The following is a 21,082-nucleotide window of genomic DNA, read 5'->3' as shown; positions in this document are numbered from 1 at the left end:
CTGCAGACCGGGAAAAAATGCCGTTTCATTATACCCATTTTGGGATCTGCAACGATTTCGAACTGGCATGCATGGGATTTTATCATTGTAGTAAGTCCATGCTTTTTTTATTCAGGGAATTAATTTGACCTTTTCGTCTTCCTTGATGTTTGTGAAACAGGAAAATATGGAGCCTTACAGCAATAGATACAAAAGCATGAACACAAATTGAGCCCCTTGATGGGTAAATAACTCTCAGTCGAAAACGTGCCTTTCGGTCGACCCAGGCTGATACGAATAATCATATTAGTTGGAAAATTCTCTGTAATTCAAGTTCAAATGAACTTGTAATTTATTACCCCACATATAGAAAGTCTGATTTTCTACTCAGTCAATTTCTAGCAAGACGAGTGAACTCTTGCATTGGGCTCCACAGACATCGCCGGCCTCCTCCCCACCTTCGTCTTCCTTGCCCACTACCTGTAACTTGCGCTCCAGGTCGGCGTATTCAGAGTCCATCTTTTCGAAACGTTCCTCGATGTTCGTGTTGACCGAGTTCAGCTGCTGGATGAAGCTCTGGAGCTCTGTTTTGACTCCGACTATTTGCTTCATTCTCTTCCCTATATCCACGCTGTCTTTGCCCCAATTGTCCAATCGTGATCGAATGCTTGTGTTGATCATGTTCATCTGTTCCACCGTTGTCCGCAACTCAAAGTTCTCCCTCTTGATCCTGTACAGCTCTGCTTCGTAATCCTTAAGACTTGCGGATATCATTTGGTTGCTAGTTTCCGCGTCGGACGCCCGCTTCGCGAATGCTTCTTTGCCAGCATCCAGGTGCACATTCTTCTGCATGAGCTGGGCGTTGTCCGATTCCAGATGGCGTACAGCGTCTTCTAGGGCACCTATCTTTGATCTGATCTGAAGCACTTCACCAGTGAGTTCCCCGTTCATCCTGCGAGTTGCTTTGAGTTCAGACTCCATCTTTCGGTTCTCGCGTTCCGCCCTCTGCCTGGCATCTGAATTTGCCTGATTTTCGCCACAGAGTTGATTCGTCTCGATGGTCATATCTCCGATCTGTCCTCGTAGGACCCCTAGTTGCACCTCACTTTCAGCACTGATTTTCGATAACTTTGCTGATTTGGTGCTCACCTCCAAGTGAGACTTCTCTAGTTTTCCAAACTCCTCACTCAACCTTTGCTTCTCTCTCGTCAAATTTTCCAGTTTCTTATGCACTTCGGCCAGCTCCCTCTCGGCTCTCCGGCGATCTACGTCAAGTTTGGTCAACTCATCATTCGCGGCATCCAGTTTCTCTCCGACAAACAGCTTTTCTTTGCTCATTTCTGCCAGCTTCTTCTCCAATAGTGCATTCACTTTATCAAGATTTTTTATTTCTCGTTTGTACTCTTCACAAGCAAGGTCTGTTTGCTCCATGTGATTCTTCGTATCTTTTGCCTCCCGGTTCAACTTCCCCATGCGAAGTCGAAGGTTGGTGTTTTCTTCTGCTAATTTGGATATCTGTTCTTCTACGTCTGAGTACACATTCCTCAGTCTCCCAATCTCGGATTTCAGAGCACGGCTCCTCTGTCGCATGCCAACTCCAGGTTCGTTGGCCTCCTCAACAATTGCAGTTTCTGACTCGCTGCTAGTGACGCTCGATAGGCTATTGATGCTTGTTGAACTGATCGTGCACTTTGCAATGAAAGTTGTCGATGTTGCTTCATTCTTCCTTGTGCCGACGAGCTCTTCTCCGGTGTTGTCACCGATCCTGTTCACAGTGTTAGTCGACCCGTCCTGAATTTTGGTTTTACTACCAACCATTTCGGCAAGCTCTTTCATCACTGCCAGCTTTGCGGCCGTCTCCTCTTCGAATCGCTTTTCCAGCTCCTGCTGCTGCTCCTGCATTTCACGCATTTCTGATTCCAAGGCGAAGATCTCTCCCTGGAGCAGACGGTTCTCGTCCCGTAGCTCCCTGAGCAGCTTCTCCTCCACAGTCATGCCAGTAAATCGCTTCTCCGTCTGTTCACTCCTGTCAAACTTCTCCACCAACTCTTTTATGAGCTCTGTTTGTCCTCCTTTATCCCTCTTCTCTACACGCCTTTCTTTGATCTGGGTCCCCACGGTGCGCAAACCTGATGCCTTTCTTGTGGATTTGGCAGTCTGGCCACCCTCCTTCTTTGGCTTATCATTCTGCTTGTCCTTCTTCTCACCATCCTTATCGTTGAAGGCCTCTGCCACCCACTTTTCAATCATTGCCTCGTCATCGACATCGACGTTCCTCGCTTCGTCACCATCCTCGTCGATGCTTGCGCTGAGCTCGACCACCGATTGGAACTGATCGATGAGGCGGTCCAGAGTGGCATTGACATGGCTTGAGATCTTTTCGTAAGAATGACCATCTTGTTGATCACCAGGTTGTCTCCTGTTTTTACGACGTTTGCTCTGCTTGAGGATAGCCTCACACAGCCGGGCAATGATGTCACTGAATGATCCTTCGATGTCGGCCATCTCTGTGAGAATGTCGGGCCTGGATGATCCAAGAAGAACAGGCAGAAAGAAAGAAAAACAAAACGAACAATGGCTGACTTCGATACGATTATGTGAGATATCGCATTAGCATTTTATATGAACATTCATACATGTAAAATCTTAGTGACCGAGGATCTGAATAGTATTATGATTAAGGCGAATCTGAATTCCAAGGGATTCCATGGATGGGAAAATGCTAAAATTGGTCAGAATCGTAGTTACGTTATTCAGTACTGCGTTTGACTACGATTTAAAGTCGATTCGGCTTTTATTCTGACAACATAACATAACATTCCGATTGTTAGTATTCTTATCATTATTTAGAACCTAAATCAGGAGGATAATGGTTGTTTAGATTTCCATATGATATATTCACCCTAGGAATATCGAGTAATATGCGCCGGGCTTTACAATGCAGTGGAGGCAAATCAAGACATTACCTATGAAGTTTGTTTTTGTATTCACGTTTGGTGCGTTGACCCCGACAGGGCGTGTTAAAGACCGACCAAGCAAGTTGCTGACCCCGTCCGTTCTACGTCATCAGACTCGTCGTATTCATAACTGCCAACATTTACAAAATGCGTATGAGGCAAGACATTCGTGAACACGAGCGAGACATAACATTCTAGAACTTGATAACATGTCTTACCTGTCATCATTACGAGCGGCATGCTTTTTGGCTCGAGACATGCGACTTGGTGCTATGTCAGGTTCGGCGTCTCTGCAAATACTCCGAGCTTTTCCCCTAGAGGAATAGCAATGAGGAATGAATTAAATGGAAATTCCAACGTGAAATATTATACAACCACCGAACATTTATCAAACATAATTAGATATTGGAAATCGTACATGATTCTTAAAGGTGCATTTGTGTGAGTAAAATGCAATAACTTAATTTAATCAATGATGTTTATTCGGGTCTATTAAAAATGCTTCATTTCATTTTCAAGTCTTGACTTTTTCGATTGCAACATACTCCCCAAGAGCTGCATTTTCCAATCACGCACGAAGAAAGTCTCTCTCAACGAATTAAATAATGAGGGATCATCCTTCTTTGACTCTGATTGATCAATACTGAGGTGAGCAATGATCTGTTAATATCATATTGTTTCAGCTCAACAATATTTACCAACTGAAGGCAAGTAGAAGTCCTTCTCTCTTAACTTCAAACCGAAAGATGGGACTTTATGATTTCTTTAAATCACAGGCAAACACAGGGGCCGAAATGCCCCCCCCCCCCCCACCCCGGCCTCCCCTCCTCCTTTTCCATTCTTCCCCTCGGAGCGAATCTGAGAGGGGCGGCTGGATACTGTTATAAGGTAAATATTATTGGAGGGGGGGGGATATACAGTTAACTAAATTATTCATACCCTTACCAAGTTTTGTAACTTTTTAAGTGTGTGAAATATTGATTTGTCCCGATTTATGTTTCTTGAGAATATGGCATGTTAAAGCTTACATCTAAAAGTATTCAACAAAGGCCCTCACACAACTAGTCCACCTTTCATTCCTAAGTAACGAAAAACACAAAAAACATCACATTTACAAGGGGTATGAATAATTTAGTTGTTAACTATATATACGAGCGTTGACGCTCAATTTATGATAATTTCGTAAATTGGCTTACCTTCTTGGGCCGCCATTGTTGTCTTTCTTGGTAGATGTGCCCCCGGAAAAGCTCCTCATATCGGGAAATCAGGGGAAGACCATGCCCACCCTTACCCCCTCCCCCCCCCCTCCCCTCCTCTTTTTCCATTATTTCCCTCTGGGCGAATCTGTGAGGGGCGGCGGGATTTTGGCAATATCCTATTATGGGGTAAATATTATCGGGGGGGGGGGTGGGGGTATATAAATGAGCGTTGAAGCTCAATTTATGATCATTTCGATATTGCTAGCTTACCTTCTTGGGCCGCCATTGTTGTCTTTCTTGGTGGATGTACCCCTAGCTGTTTTGCGCGAGCGTCGTTTTTCCTGAAGCACGCAATCGTAACTACGTTGAAGAACATCGTCTGGAATGCCGTCCCTGTCTGTGACTGTGCCATCGAGCGTGATGTAGATCTAGCAGTGTGGAGACGACGGTAATAATCAACACATGCGGCTTCATAATGGATGATACTTGAAACTTCTATTTATGATTATATACCTCATTTTAAGATTCTTTACTAATCCTGTCTTCTGATTGGTTGAAAATGAAGTCATGTTCTTAACCATGCCCGCTAATTGAAATTCATAGTCATTTTTCCCGGCTCTACCGGTTTATATCCATTTTTCATAGCACCTTTTCCATGGCTGTGAAACGTGACGTCATTTTGCTGCGATCCCCATTTTGGTTTACGTGTTACCGTATAAGTTTCTTTTGTGCGATGACCGATGCGCAATACCGTTAACGGTGTTTGAGTGCAATTCGATTTTGGTCGCTGCATTCAGGCGACGAATCTACCAATCCACGCAGCGCAGACGACCGATCGCCATTTTGTGTACTAGTCTCGATCGCAAAATACTGGGTTTTTTGTTTCCAATTATTGTTGGTGTTAATATTCATGACTTCAAAGAGATGGAAACCTAAATGGGTGAGTCAACATTTTCCTTTTTTTCGGTATATAAAATATATATTGACTGCTTTTAATATTCGAGGCATAGTTGTTTCTATAGGGTCTCGGGAAACTCACAACCTGCTATGACCCCGCGGCGCAAGCGCCTTGGGGTCATAGCAGGTTGTGAGTTTCCCTTGACCCTATAGAAACCACTATGCCTCTCAAAGCAGTCAATATATCCTTATTATAAACTATGACCATAAATCAAAAGTGAAGAAAATGATAATGAGATATATTGTATAAAAAAAATACTGATGGAACAGGGAGAGAAAGGGTAAATTTATTAAAATAGGAGAAAGGTTTTTAGCGATTACTGTAATAAGAGAGAGAGAGAGAGAGAGAGAGGGGGTGGATGAGTGAGGAGAGATGTAAAATAGAAGAGAGGTACATGTATAGAGAGAAAGAGGGACAGATATATAGAGAGAAGGAGATAGAGAGAAGAAGAGAGAGAGAGAGAGAGAGAGAGAGAACGGCGCCACAATATTTTGATAAGAAGTGAGAGGAAGATTGTCGGACAATATTATTCGACGGCAGGAAATTTTCAAAAAAAGCCAGTCATAAAGGAAGAAAAGAAGAAGTAGAATTTTTTTAAATACAAACTTTGTTGGAGACGTAATAAAACGAGCCTGATATGTACAAGTTACTAGAAGTAACCTTGTAATAATGCATTATAACTTTTTGTTTATTAAATTGTTCCCTATACCATGCATTATAGCTTTTTGTTTATTATTGTTCACTACAGGTTCTGTGTGTATTAGCTCAGTTATGTGGGGGGGGGGGGACTAGATCGTACACAACGAGAGTAAATTTATCATTTAAAATTTCATTTTTTTTTTAAGTCTCTGAATCAGGTAAACTAGCAAAATTAATGTGAGTGAAATAAATCCTGCTTCCATTGATTTGTTTGTGTTCATTATGAAGCAGTGCCGCAGAGAATTCGCGACTCGGTCCCACATAGGTTTGAAGCCATGACTGCCTATTACTTTGGTATTGTTTTTAATGTAGACTATTTAAAGTCCCCGCTTAAAGTCCTTTGTACCTGTTTCCCGTTGAGGAAGACCCTGTCCTCGTATTCGACGAGCACGACACATCGACCGTCATCGGCCTCGCACAGAGTCAGGTCGAAGCTGCCAAAGTCTTTGCTGTACGGCAAGGCCGGCGAAACGACGGCGGCGACCTCACGAGCGTCGCAACGAGGCGATGATTGAAGGGTTCCAGTGGGAGTGTCTTTTCTTCTCTCGCTTGATTTTGGAAGTGTGTGGCTGATGAGAAAGGTGTGGACAAAAGGAAGATTTTGTTTAATCGGTCATAGCTGGATGGGGAGTAGGGCTGATTCTGACATTGGCCGAGCCATTCTGCAGTTTTATCACAAGATCTCTTTACACTTTACTTCCGTATTTCATTCTTTTCGTGTTTCTTATCTAAAGACTTTTCCTGACAGTGCTACTGTTTTCTCGATAACATGTGCCCACGCAAAGTTCTTCGCCAAGCAGAGGAAATCAAAAAGAAAAATAAGTAGAAGAAGAAGAAGTTGAAGACAATAGCTTCAATGGTATCTTGATTCATATTTCGTGGGGATTGTGTCTTGGCTACAATGATTTACTCCAAATTGAGAGATTTTCACTTGGTCACAAAACGTAATCAAGGCCTAGCAAGCGAATTAGTAATTTGGGTTCTAATGCCTTCTTCATCACTTTTATCATCATCATTATCAGGAGATTTAATATCGTCATCTTCAAAATCACTAACTTCATTACAATGCCGACTCTCATGCCTTATTTTTTATTATCACTGTAAGTAACCGTGATAGACCCTTTCATAATTATCACCATCGTCACCACCATCGTCATCCTCAACATCGTCAGTCAGTCATCACAAGTACACCACAGACTTCATCATGCAAAACCTCCATTATCACTTACATCACCATAATTAACACCATGACTGTCGTTTCTAAAAGCATCGTCAGCTTCATCCTAAACGCGGATGACCAACAAGTCTAAATCTACGTTAGATACATGTAACCCTCGAGACAATGATTTTTGAAGAGGGGAGGGGGTGGTGAAGGCTAAGGACGCTTAGATTTAAAGCTGTCACCTTTGCATTGGAATTTATCGAAACATATGCAGCAAAGAGAACTCACCACCTTACCATAAATATTTGTAATTAATCATAGTCTATAGTCTAGGAGTATATAGACTCTAGTCATTTCGCCTACAAGATTTGGCGACCTTTGGTCCATTTTTTCATAATTTCTTACCCAATTTGAAAGAAAATTACGTCAACTAGGGAAACTTTAAATTCCTCTTTTCATTGGTGATATCATCAGTTTTCTAAATATTACCACCTGTTTGACAGACGGGAACTGTCCGCGAATTAAGAAGATGCGCGAACTATGGTCATACCACGGTACTTCTTGATGAAAAATCCAAGGCAAAAGTGCCAGTAGTCTATCTACTTCTACTTCTACGACGATACTCAGCAGGATCCATAAGTCAGGATGTAGTGCTGAGGAATAAACTATCTACCCAGACGTTGTACGTCCGCTTGATTTAAAACAGCAATATTAAAGAAGTTTACAACTAGCTTCTACTTCTACTTCTACTTCTACGACGATACTCAGCAGGATCCATAAGTCAGGATGTAGTGCTTGAGGAATAAACTATCTAGTTCTTGGTCTAGATGCTTGGTGGAAGCGCTCCCTTGAAGCCCTCCAGTGAAGTAGCGTCAAGGGTGATCTTTGAAAGTGCATTCCACGCAGTTACTGTCCGATGGAAAAATGAGTTCTGGTAGGTCTAGGCCTACAACAAGTAAATTTCAATAATCTTCTAACATTTATAACTTATTGTGCAGTATTATAAAGGACAAGTAGACCTATTCATGCTATTTGTTGAATATTTTTAGTTGAATCCGAAGGCAAAGGAGAAGTCTTTATGCTTATTAGTGTCCGGATACCCAACCCCGTCACATGTTTTGTAAGGTGTCCGGACACTCACACACCACCTCCCCCGTCCTGTTTATAATTGATTCTTTGAGCCTATGCTATAAATTAAAACATCCATATTTAAATCATTGCCACCCTACTTAGGCCTACCTATTGCGAGTAGGAGAGGAAAAGCCCTTCTGATCCTCCACCCGGTTTGACCGTTTCTTGGATCGCGATGGAGACGGTCTGTTTTCCTTGCTCGGCGATGCCTCGTCATCCAGCTGGAATGCGGCACTTCGACATCCAAATTTACCGCTTCTCTCCGGCGAAGTTTTATCACTGTCCAGGGTTTCGCGACTTAAACGGCGTCGAATCCGTGACGGCGAAAATGGATTCTGCAATGGCATTTTTAAAGCTGTAAATCAAGCTCGATTATTAGGCAGTTTTGGGTATCTAGTCTCTTTGCTGCTAGTGCTAGCATCCTTGCTGAGAGATGCGTTGCTGTAGTAACCTGTTTCTGCGCAAGTATTTATATAAGGTGCGCATAGTGTGACGTCACAGTTATCTACGCGCTCGACGTCATTACTTTCTGCTCAAAATAAGACGACGCAGACGTTTAGGTTGCATGCCGCGTAGAGCTAGTGAATTCATGGCAATTGCATTTAAGGGAATGAAATAAAACGTTTTTATTTTGGGTGCACGTGCTAAAAAAAATTGACGTCACCATCCCCACGAAAAAAAATCTAAAGACAGAGAGAGAGAGAGAGTGAGAGAAGAAGAAGAATAAGAAGAAAAGAGAGAGAGAGAGAGAGAGAGGAGGGGGGGGGGGGAAGGAAAGACAGAAACCAACGGAAAAGAGTTGCGCGTAACTGTGGCTGGTTTTAATAATTCACGCGCTTAATTTTTGCGCGCTGGGATGACAGATATATACACGTGGGCGCGGCGGCTATATTCCCCATCTTTCCTTTGTTACCGTAATGCATAAATTCGGACTAGGCCTAGATCTATTCATATTTCATATCACATTTTGAATACTTTAAAAGTTTGGAGTGATTCCTCAGCCATGTTTGCGAGTGTTTGGCTCGGTGGTAAGTTGATTATTAAATTGATTTGTAGAGTACGGTTGTTTGTCGGCGAGCATTAGACCTAAATGATGTTTGTTGCGAATGCCATTGCCGTTTGCAATTTTTTACATAGATCGAGCCATAGGCCTTCACCTTAACAAATAAATATCCATGGAAAATTGTGTAGTTAATAAGGCCTAGATCTACTAAGCAACATGTATTTACTTTCCCACATGTCGTTCACTATCGGATTGGAAGAAACTGCCACCCCCCCCCCCCCCCCATGTCCCTGTAGGCCCTATAGGCCCTAGTAACTTTTTTTTTGAATATTTGATGAGGTAATCCCTGAAGCAGCTTTTCCAAGCTATACTGGGATGGGATGCGTTGTGACAGCAGGTGAAGGTGCAGACAACAAAAGGGTGTACAATTGCTTTATACAATAAAATAGTGACGTGCAAGTAAAAAGTAATGCTGCTAAATGGTTTACAGCATTCTGGAACCTACAGGAGGTTCCAACCCTTTGATGACAGGGAGGGCGGTCATCTGGAAAGCAGCAACTATTGTGTTGGGGCAGTAACTGCAGTGGCTGGTACTGGTAGTGGTAGTTGATTATAGATGCGAATGGTGCGGGGGTAAAACGAGTACTTGTAGGAGTCTATTGTTGTCTCAGGAACAGAGAGCTTGAGTGTGTGGTCTCTTCTGCTGATGTATGTAGCTCTGGTTATGAGGTGAGGAAGACAAATATTGATTAACCCACCTATAATATAATTATGTAGGTTTATTATAGCCTAGTCTAGATCTAAACTTAATTTTGTAGGTCTAATCAGAATTTTTAATTTTGGTAGGCCCTATTGAATTTTATATTCTTTTTACTCAAATTTGTTATTTGAATGTTTATTCGTTTAAAAGAAAGTGAGACTAAAAAGTGTAAATGTCAATGATTTGAAGTTATAATATAGACTAGACTCTAGACCTCTATTCTCATTTAGGCTTTCCGATAGAACGAAAAAGTATATAGTAATTCTTTCCCCACTCTCTCTCTCTCTCTCTCTCTCTTCCTCTTTGTTCTATTCAGGAACCGATTACCAACTCATCAACCTCAACTGCATGCTGGTAAATGTGATGGATCTTCTCCGCAAGAAATGCAGTATCGACGACGAAGATGGTAGGAATGGATTTTCACAACATACGTGGGGCGATGATAGCAGTGAGGTCGGGCTTGCAAATGAATTAAAGAGATTTATATTTTACATTATGTGTTACATAGTTGTTATAGTCTAGTGTCTCTAGCCCTTTAAAAAAACTGTTGATAGACTAATTGCATTAAAAAATGATGCATTGAAAACCACTGGTATCAAACCTTTAAAAAATATACCAATCTACCTCTAAATTTGTTTTTAACCATGCCAAAGGTTTTAAAATCATTCTCAAGAACATTGTACAGTATTAATGCCTTCGCTACGGGCTTACTTACAAGTTCAGCATTTTTAGTAGCACATTGATCAATTGATAAAATAGCAGCATTTAAACACTGTTTCCTTTAATTTTTCAAGTTTCGTTAGATTTAGCAGATGAGGAAGGAATGTTGAAGTGCCTGCCAGACTACAATGTCAGGGTAAACACAAAACACTTGCTGAAACCGCGATCTACCTATGTCCCGATCAAGATGGAACGTAAGGCTTTTGACTCAGCATACCAATAATGTTCATCTCTATTTTTTCCAGTCACACCGACGATAGAACGACACAAGACCGACGATAGAACGACACCAAACAGACGATAGACCGACACCAGACCGACGATAGACTGAAATCAGACCGACGATAGACCAACACCAGACCGACGATAGACCGACACCAGACCGACGATAGACTGAAATCAGACCGACGATAGACCGACACCAGACCGACGATAGACTGAAATCAGACCGACGATAGACCGACACCAGACCGACGATAGAACGACACCAGACCGACGATAGACCGGCAATAGACCGACACCAGACCGACGATAGAACGACATCAGACCGACAATAGACCGACATCAGACCGACGATAGACTGAAATCAGACCGACGATAGAACGACACCAGACCGACGATAGACCGACACCAGACCGAAGATAGACTGAAATCAGACCGACAATAGAACGACATCAGACCGACGATAGAACGACATCAGACCGACAATAGACCGACATCAGACCGACAATAGACTGAAATCAGACCGACGATAGACGGACACTAGACCGACGATAGACCGACACCAGACCGACATCCGACCGACGATAGACCGACACCAGACCGACGATAGACCGAACAAACTTTCACATTACCCCCCGGCCGAATGACCGATAATCGGTCGATTTGGAGACGATGTGGATTCGGCTATGTTTGTGCGACTCGGGTATCGGGTTTCTTGCACGAACATGATCGCGAAGGCTTTCTAGAAATCAGCTCAAGGCCATTCAATGCCCTATTACATATCATACAGTAAATTTCTGGGGGGTCTTTCACAAAGATGCTAAGTTGAACCTTTCTCTAAGTTGGACTTAACAATTATGGAATGCCATTAGCATCATTGAAAATATTTTGTAAAAGTTATTTCAAAAAGCAAAATGTTGATTCAAATCATTCATATTTTCTATTATCAAGGAGATTTCATGTTCTTGATGTGGAATTTATGAAAAGTCTATAATACTTCAATTTTTGCTTTTGAAAATATTAAATTTTAAGGCTACAAATGGCTCTCCATAACTTTTAAGTCCAACTTAGAGTTAAGTTTAACTTAGGATTTTTGTGAAACACCCCCCAGGTTACATAATATGACATTGTAATGTTAGCACATTTCGATAGTTAGATGATGGACGAGGGTATTGAACTTGTCTTAGGTTGATTTCGAAGATCTTTGCAAAGTGTTTAATGTAAACCCATTTACTGTTTGGTACAACCGCTTGATAGTTTTCTTTAGGGAAACAAAACAAAAACGAAATTCAACTTTCCTTGATAACTATGAACGAGGTTGTCAAGTATTGTCTAAACTGCTTAAAAATATTGGAAAAGATCGTTAAAAAGAGATAATCCGTAATTATATACAATATTTTTTTTTTTTTTTTTGCCCCCCCCCCCCCCCCCCCCCTGCGTTTCGTAACCGCACCATTGTAGGAAATACCCAAATTACCAGCAAACACAATTTTAAAGAGAAAGATATCACTAGGATTTTGTTAACATAATTATAAGCCTAAATTGATAACATAACACTTGGTGACGATTTTTTTATTTTACCACTAAAACAATGTCGAATACTATATCTAGTTAATTTAATTTTCATTGGCTAGATATCAAACTTCTTTCAGATGATACCGGCTAATTATAACAATTGAAGTTGATGCAAAGCTTATCAATCTGAATAAAGCTCCTTGTTTCTTGAAAAAGAGCTATCACGATTGGAGGCTTTCCGTAACAGCCATATTGAAAATGCTGCTGACATTTTCTTTCGTCAAAAGAGCCTGCCCATGGGGCGTTTAGAGGAATTAACGAATAATAAAGGAAATGGAAAGAACAGGAAAGATGGTAATAAAATCAAGTTCATTCCTCTAAATATCCCAGAGGCAGGTTCTTTTGTCTGAAGCATATATCTTCAGCCTTTCAATATAGCTTGAAATTGAATATTAACTCACCAAGTAAAAATACAGACGTCTAAAACAAGCTACAGTGCAAATCCATGATCAGGTAATTTGGGTTTTGTCTCCTCTGATTTTCCCACAATGTTTCAACTATAAGTTTACTGTGTTTTGCAGGTGATGAGAACGATGTGGCCAAACCTTATGAACCTTTTGTGAAGCAACTGAAGGAGAATACTGAGTTTATGAGTAAGTACATGTACATGTGTAACCTATTCAGTAACACTTTCTACTCCACCCTGATATTAAGTTGGTTTAATAGAAGCAGAACAATGAGAGGAACTGGTCTGTGAAAGTTTGGGTCAAATCCGATTAAATTTTTGAAGTTGCGATTAATCAAACACAAATGGCAACTCTGGAGGTTATGACATTTTCTGTACGGAGTAATTATTGGGAGTGCATGTCCCCCCCCCCCCCCCACGCAAGACACACGTCGCAGAGTTGTCAATCGGTTATTGTGTTTGATTGATCACAACTTCAACAATTCATAACTTTCTTGTTTTAAATGGGATTTGCTCAAAGTTTCACTTACCTGTTCTTTTAAACAAAACAAATCACCTTCTGCACCTTCACAATTATGGAATCTGGAGAAACTAAGTTTATTCACTGCATTTTTCAATGATGTGGAAATATGTTAAAAATAATTATGTCTCTTGAAAATTCTTTGGAAATATGTTATTTTCTCCGAAGCGGCGAAGAAATTCGCAAACAACCGTCTCTGAGAAGCAGACGATTATAGTTGACCTCATTGCCGTATCCTAAACAAGGAGCAAGGGGGGGGGGGGAGGCTTACTGCATGCTCATGCCGGAATATTAAAATATATCATCTCCACATGAAGCAAGCGACAACGTTTTTTTTTTTATCTTTTTTTTTTCATTAGACACTCTCCTCGTTCAGTACCGTAAGAGGGAACTGCCATTCCAAGGAAAGAAAGACAGGTCAGCTAGTCGGAATCGGGCGACATCGTCGTCGAGCTCTACACCTCGAGTGACGCCCAGCGCCTCGAAGATGAAAAGCAAAAAGGGCGGCCCCCCGTCGAGAGCGGGAAAGGCTTCAAGATAAACCAGACGAATTTCGACAGGATCGGAAAGGCTTTCCAGAAATCAACTCGTAGGCAATTTCAATACAGCATATTGCCTTATCCCATAGATAGCATGGCCGAATACGCATCTCATTGTGATGTTCGCACCTTTTAATCGATGATGGACAAGTCTGTATGCAAAGGTATTTGGGCATGAAGTTGAAAAAAATAAATATTGTCGATGTAGCTAGGACTATTCAAAAGCCCCTCGACCTTTTCCGAACGTTTCGGCGCTAAAGTACTGCGTTTAAACGCAATGTAACAATTATAATAATCACATTAACAATGATTTTTTTTTTTAAAGTACGCACGCCTCAAATACATTATTGAGAACGCTAATTAAGGCCAGGTTGTTTTATATTTAGAGTCGTGTTTGGTCACAAGATGTCATAACATATGTCAAAGTGTATGACCCCCCCCCCCCCCCCATCGTTTACAAAGTGAGCAGACGTAATATACAGTAGATGATGAAGTTATCGTACATTGTACGGTAAATTCATTATCAATATGTTATTACTGGTATTATGTTATTAATAATATTAATGATAATATAAACACTGATTTGTCCATAAGCTGACATTAAAGTGTTTGACAAAATGAAAGTCCCGGTTTACTAAGAGTATTTGCCTGGTCTCATTAAACATGTGACATCATTATGTAATATGAAAAACAAGAATATTTCTTACATCAAAATATATTTAAACAAAAATCATATTACCCGGTGTTATGATAAGGGTGGCAATGTTAGTGTTTGGTCACAAAGTATTACTTTTTTTTTTGTTACATCTGTAAAAGAGTACGTGTACTAGAAATTGACGAATTTAAAAAAGAATGCTGCCCCCATATGACGTGAGAATATCCAATATAAAAAGTCAATGATAAAACAGGGTGGTAACTGTTCTGAAGATTACAACAAATGACGCCACCTAATAGAGTTCGGTATAAAAAAAAAACAGCAATCGTTTTAATGGTTTATCTATCCCAAAGAGTGAAATGTAATAACATGACACAATTTGAATACATTCTAACATGATCCCGAAACGATTTCTTTTGTTTGTAATACTTCTAAATAAACTCTTCAGAAAAAAAAAGAAAACAAATACGGATTGCTTTCGGAAGATGTTATTGAACTATCATCATAATAAATATGGAAAACATGGCGTTGACCCTTTACATTACAGTATTTTGAAATGTGTCGGTTGGATATGGTCTTTAGTAATTGTGATTGATTGATTGAGGAGTGGTCAGGTATGGTTTTCAGAAGATGTGCGTAAACAACATTTGAGACCAAACCTTAACAAAGCGAGGGAAAGGGCCAAGTTTGGCCAAACTACACATAGCCCTAACCTACATACATTCAATAAAAAAGGGCATCTGACAGTTTAAGGGATGGGGTCTATTTGCTATTCATAAGGACCGTTATTCATAAGGACCGCTATTCATAAGGACCGCTATTCATAACGTGGAACTTCCCATACCTGCAGGTCCGGTAATCATGATGGGGGAAGAGGGTCACTATTCATAAAGAAATGAGGACCGTTAATCATAAGGACCGCTATTCATAACGTGAGATGAGGGTCGCTATTCATAATTCATATTGAGGGTCATTAATCATAAGGACCGCTGTTCATAATACAAAATTGGGGTCGCTATTCATAAAACGAGAAGAGGGTAGCTATTCATAATTTACATTGGGGGTCACTACTCATAAGGACCGCTGTTCATAATAGTATTAAAAATTGTATCAACCATATTAATCCTTATGGAATTTAGTATTGTAAAAAGCATTATATATTGTCATCCCATGCTCACTGTCTTCCATTAGTTTGGAATAGTGTCTTATTGTCGGGGTCATCTCGTAGGAGAGGTTGGATAATCATAAAGCATATACATGTATATACAGTGCGTCCCAGAAAAAACGAAACCGAGAAGTATCGATGTTTTATCATAACTTAATTACAACCATAATTAATGAATGATACATATTTGGAAAGCTTAGAGTCTCCTTTCCTTTCCTTATAAAATATATGGTCTTGTCACCGAAGTAAATTTTCTTAAGTTTGGCTATCAGTTGAGGGGGGGGGGGGAAGATTTCCCACAAGGGGGGCAAATTACGATAGGATTATGTGTGTGTTATGTTTTCCTTTTTTGGTCACTATACTATAGCGGGGGAAATATATTAGCTAGATTATGGGGATGTATTTATATAATTATCAAAGCTAAAAAGAAAATATAGGCCTACTTTTAAAAAGACATAATAAAAGGGACGCCAACGGTTTTTTTTTTTTGTAGCATTCATTCAGTACAAAATATTTTTTAAAACATACATCTTCATTGATTTACATAACATTTCAAAATGTAAAGAAAATTGTACATCCCTCATAAATACATAATATAGTTTAATACACAGTACATAATGTCTTCAAATTAATTATACTGAATGAATAATATAATTCAAAGCCTTACGCACAGACAGAGAGACAAACCACACACGCTCACATACTCAGACACACATACAAACTTACCTACCCCTCCCCCTTCATTCCAAAGCTCAACAAATCCCCCTCCCTTCCCGAGCATAGTCACATCTCGACATTTGTTGGAAATCCTTTTCCTCATGACCAATTTATATAAAAATGTTTGAGTCTGAAGGCAAAATGCCTTACGGTCGCAAAATCGTATCTTATTTGACTTAAAATCTTGAAAATCTTACTTTCTTACTTATATGGAGAACAAAATATCGTGCAATATTGCATATTTACGAAAAGCTTGAATATTGTATATATCTTAAATCCCTACAACCCCCTTTTTGCCACTTCCTTCCTTTGCTGAAGATAAGGGACATGATAGACCAATAGACCAATAGACCAATAGGGCAACACTGCACCCCAACCACACACACACACAAACACACAGGCTACGCCATCTATGAACTATTTGGACGAGAATTGTCGGTAATATGAACTTGTATCACGGAAATACTGCCCCCTCCCGCCTACGCCACAGCCTTGGGGTGTCCCCTATCCATTATTTCGCTTTCTGATTAACATTTTGTTAATTGCTTATTTCATTTTCATTTTTTTATGAATAGCAATCCTTATCCCGGATTATGAATAGCGAACCTCATTCCGTATTATGAATAGCGGCCCTAACTCTACATTATGAATAGTGACCCTCATTTCGTATTATGAATAGCGACCTTCATTCCGTATAATGAATAGAAACCCTAACTCTATATTATAAATAGCGACCCTCATTTCATATTATGAATAGTGACCCTCATTTCGTATTATGAATAACGACCCTCAATGCGCATTATGAATAGCGACCCTCTACTCGTATTATGAATAGCGACCCTCATTTCGTATTATAAACAGCGACCCTCTCCTCCTATTATGAAAAGCGACCCTCATTTTGTATTATGAATAGCGACCCTCTTCTCTTATTATGAATAGCGACCCTTACGAATAACGAACCCGATTTTGTATTATGAATAGCGACCCTCTTCTCATGTTATGAATAGCGACCCTCTTCTCTGATTATGTACAGCGGTCCTTATGAATAATAAACCTTATGAATAGCGACATTGACCCTAAGGGACAGGCCCTGGAAGGCTCATCATTCACAGGTCACCATCTCCCAGCCAAAAATTAAAATGTAATTACACTAAGCCCTAACGTACATACATACAATATAAAAAAAGATCATCTGACTGACCCGGCCCCCTCCCCCACCCCCTGAGTCGGAGGGATCAAAATCTCCGGTTAAGGAGTACTTAACCGGACGTGACAAGAAATCGCTGCCCCTGCCACCGTATCGTTTCCCATGCGTTACCAACATCATCTATAGTTATAAGTGTAGCCTCGGCATACTCAGTGCATCTATCAAGACATCCCTAATTGAGCTGGGATCAGACCACTGTATCCGCCACTATATTACGAGTAATTGATACGCATAAGATGCATATTTTAAGAGAAGTCAGTAGTGAGAATAGCCACCGTGACTCTATAATATGATAAGCTCATTAAAGTTCTCATGATGAGGAAGAAGAACTAAAAACCTCTCCGACTTGAAATTATTTATGAAATCTGGTGACATGCGAGAAATAAATGCTCTGTAGGCCTCTTTCTTCTTCTCTCTCTCTCTCTCTCTCTCTCTCTGCCTTCTCCTCATTCTCTCCAATTCCCCACTCTCTCTCTCCCTCTCACCACCCCTTCTCTCGTTCACATGCACCTACATGCTATATATGCATTTCTATAAATTTGTTTGTCAGTGGAGGCCGCCAATTGTAGAGAAAGAAATCTAAACGTGAATCTCAGTGATTTCAGGTTTAATTTAGGAATTCAATGGGTCACCATAGTGATAGCTGTATACCTATTTGATAACCCAATCTCTGACCCTTACACTTTTCAATCAGCTCTTATTGCGATCCTTGCCCTTGTTACGGTATATGCTGCCGTCACTAAGATTGTAAAAGTCGGGGATGGGGGGGGGGGGCGAGGCAAGTTGAGCAGCAGGCCATTAATATAGGGCAAGGAAGGACAAAGATTGAGGGCCTATTGTGGGCACATAATTACGAAGGGGCGGATTGAGGATTTAGTATTTTGTTATAAAGGGGGGGGGGGGAGGGCGGTGGTTTTTGCACGATTCCTGTCAAAAAAGTGAATTCCCTGTCGAAAAATTGAAAGGGAAACGAGGAGACGATTCGTAGGGGAGTTATGTTCTTGTGCTATACGACACCGTTTTTAAGAAGGAAGGGGTGCACGGGCCGATGCCCCCTCCCTACCTCATCTTTCGTTATTCAGTGATGGATTTATGGAGGAGGCCAGTGTACCATTTCCCTATTCTTACGACCGAATTAGGGCTTGAAAGATGAGGGATGAGCCCCCCCCCCTCTCAGTGTTATTCAGGGTACGCATATGCTCGTTCCCTCTTTTTGAAAGCACCCCCTATCTGAGGACTGCCAACATTTCCGAACCCCCCTTTCGCGGGCTTTTTGCGGGCTTTTCCTGCCTTGGAGACCCCCCTAAATCAGGAAAATTGCTCAATGTACCCCCCCCCCCTAAATTCGGAATAATTTCTCAGGAGTCCAAAGAGATGAGAGAAAAAAGAAAAAAGACCCCCTTTTTAAAGAAATCTCCGGGTGAAAAGTTAATACACCCCTTTTTTTTTACAATTCTCGGGCCGGACTTTGTCGCACGAAAAGTACCCCTTTACCGGACATTTTGGTAACAGGCATGGGGTCATTTTGACCCCGGAGTGGGGGGGGGGGGGGGCGGGGGGATGAGGCCAATCAGAGGGGGTTTAATGGGGATGACGCCCTCTAAAAAAAAAAAAACCCCACCGTGATCAGATGACGAAATCAAACCCCTTTAGCTTTAGCATTAAAATCAATGCAATTCGATTCCAATTACACTATCATGCACCCCTGCTCCTGTTTGTATATCACTGCGACAAATTACGCCCAGTCGCGAGTATAGGAAAGGGGAACGGGGTATTGAAAGAATCATGTCATATTTTGATCTCTGGCCCAAATACAAGTGACTACAGCATTTTACGATGGGGAGATAATGGGCGTGTGTAGAGTCGTGACCTAGTAGGTAGCAACGAATGTTCAGAATATACGATGATCGTACATTTACTAGTACACGTCTCAAGGAAAGATAAGTTGCTTCTTTCTAAAAGTTCTGTGGAACATACATAGCCTGGTTTACACTGCTGCACCCAACATTCTACACTATAACGACTATTCATCCAGAAATAGCGGAACTATAGATTTCATTCAGCCAAACTTGTAGAGAGGTATGTATGGAGTGCTTTTATTCTCACTTTTTATTAATATCATTCTACGACTTTACTATCATATTAATGTGTAATAATGATCAATATGTCGGTCCGGTAGATTTCTAGGTTAAATACAACCCCAAATAAGTGGCATAGCTATGGGGGGAGGGGGGCATGGTGGCACTTTTTCCCCAATCGAAAGACAAGAAGGAAGAAAGTGGAGAGAGCGAGGGAAGAGGTGAAGGAATACATAAAAACAGAATGTGAGATAGTATAAAGAGAATGATTGCTCGAAAACTCTCTATAAAGATTATAATAGTATATGTGAATCAGTAATGTGGGACGGCATGATAACCTTTAAATGGTAAGAGGCGCAGTAAACGATTATCGTAAAATGATTCAGGGTGATCCGATCTGCGTCTTTGATGTAGTTTAACTTAGAGGAGGAAAAGACAAGAGGAAATAGGGAAAAACTAGAGGCAGAGAAATTATGTGAGTGTGTCTCTTTCACTTTAAGATGGCAAAATGTTTCCATTCTAAAATGGACAAGGGGTCTACGTCAGTCTGCCATCTCAATGTTGACTCTCTAGTACAGCGTTTTTTAACCAGGGTGCAGCGAGAGTATTTTAGTAATATTAAAAATACATTTTGGAATAACGTCAAATGCCCAAATTGATATCACATTCAGTATTTTGATGAGGAAGTAACATTCGAGAAATATTTAGTTAAGTGTCTTTTTTCCTCTCTCGCTTCGCTCGCTCGCCAAATTTAGAAACAGGAAATTTTAATTCAGGCAGCGAAGTCCATGAATATCCTCATAATATGATATGACAATGTTCAGGCTACTCACTGCTCAAAAATTGGCATTATTCGGGCAACATGGCGCCCGAATATAACCTCACTTATTGTATTTTTTATATCGAAATTAAATTTATACCACAAAAAAGTGTTATTTTCTGCTCGTTCGCTTCACTTCTCGCTAAATTGATGAATAGATATGATTCCTGGCAACGAGATGACCGAATATACATTTTTACATATGTAATGTATTTTGATGATCAATAAACATTTTTGCCATTAGAAAAGTGTTTTTTTTCTCGCTAGCTCGCAATTTTTTGGATCCGGATAGTATTTTCGGCCACACACGAAAATGTTCCCGAACGTGTATTATGTACGAGGGATGGAAAACAAATCATCTCTGATGAACTTGATTGGGGAGACGTGAAACTTTTTAACTCCTGAAAGGGTGCAGTTACTAAAAATAAATAGCTTGAAAAAGTGCTGATCTAGTAAACTAACGACTTGTGCCCCCCCCCCCTCCAAGACTGAGCCAACGCTACGCCACTGTAACCTATCGTACAGTGAAATAGGTAACGAGTCATGATTTGATTTGGATTAACACAAACCTAATGTATATGATCTGATGCTTACAGTTATTATCATGACT

General features: G+C 40.7%; 2 protein-coding genes across 2 annotated transcripts; one reads left to right on the top strand and one right to left on the bottom strand.

Moving 5' to 3' along the window:
* Nucleotides 1-366: 366 nt before the first annotated feature.
* LOC115927974 (myosin heavy chain, striated muscle-like) lies at nucleotides 367-8,432 on the bottom strand. The gene is made up of 5 exons (XM_030994403.1): nucleotides 8,194-8,432; nucleotides 6,139-6,361; nucleotides 4,406-4,563; nucleotides 3,155-3,250; nucleotides 367-2,503 (listed from the first exon to the last, which is right to left on the bottom strand). The coding sequence occupies exons 1-5, from the start codon at nucleotides 8,430-8,432 to the stop codon at nucleotides 367-369; spliced, it is 2,853 nt and encodes a 950-aa protein (XP_030850263.1).
* Nucleotides 8,433-9,973: 1,541 nt separating this feature from the next.
* LOC105436816 lies at nucleotides 9,974-13,970 on the top strand. Its single transcript, XM_030995496.1, has 4 exons — nucleotides 9,974-10,254; nucleotides 10,643-10,762; nucleotides 12,887-12,958; nucleotides 13,651-13,970. Exons 1-4 carry the CDS (start codon nucleotides 10,197-10,199, stop codon nucleotides 13,830-13,832), a joined length of 432 nt encoding a protein of 143 aa, XP_030851356.1. The 5' UTR covers nucleotides 9,974-10,196; the 3' UTR covers nucleotides 13,833-13,970.
* The last annotated feature ends 7,112 nt before the right edge of the window (nucleotides 13,971-21,082 follow it).

The sequence above is a fragment of the Strongylocentrotus purpuratus genome, unplaced genomic scaffold, assembly GCF_000002235.5.
Source record: "Strongylocentrotus purpuratus isolate Spur 01 unplaced genomic scaffold, Spur_5.0 spur5_scaffold_21, whole genome shotgun sequence".
NCBI lineage: Eukaryota > Metazoa > Echinodermata > Echinoidea > Camarodonta > Strongylocentrotidae > Strongylocentrotus > Strongylocentrotus purpuratus.
This window is presented reverse-complemented; position numbering and strand designations above follow the sequence as displayed.

Excerpts from the sequence above, each read along its gene's own strand:
- LOC105436816 (XM_030995496.1), top strand. The coding sequence starts at position 10,197 with ATGCTGGTAAATGTGATGGATCTTCTCCGCAAGAAATGCAGTATCGAC. Across the intron at positions 10,255-10,642 it reads CAGTATCGACGACGAAGATG|TTTCGTTAGATTTAGCAGAT; the intron begins GTAGGAATGGAT and ends TAATTTTTCAAG. Across the intron at positions 12,959-13,650 it reads GGAGAATACTGAGTTTATGA|ACACTCTCCTCGTTCAGTAC; the intron begins GTAAGTACATGT and ends TTTTTTCATTAG.
- LOC115927974 (XM_030994403.1), bottom strand. The coding sequence starts at position 8,432 with ATGCCATTGCAGAATCCATTTTCGCCGTCACGGATTCGACGCCGTTTA. Across the intron at positions 6,362-8,193 it reads TCCTCTCCTACTCGCAATAG|CCACACACTTCCAAAATCAA; the intron begins GTAGGCCTAAGT and ends CTTTCTCATCAG. Across the intron at positions 4,564-6,138 it reads TCTTCCTCAACGGGAAACAG|ATCTACATCACGCTCGATGG; the intron begins GTACAAAGGACT and ends CCACACTGCTAG.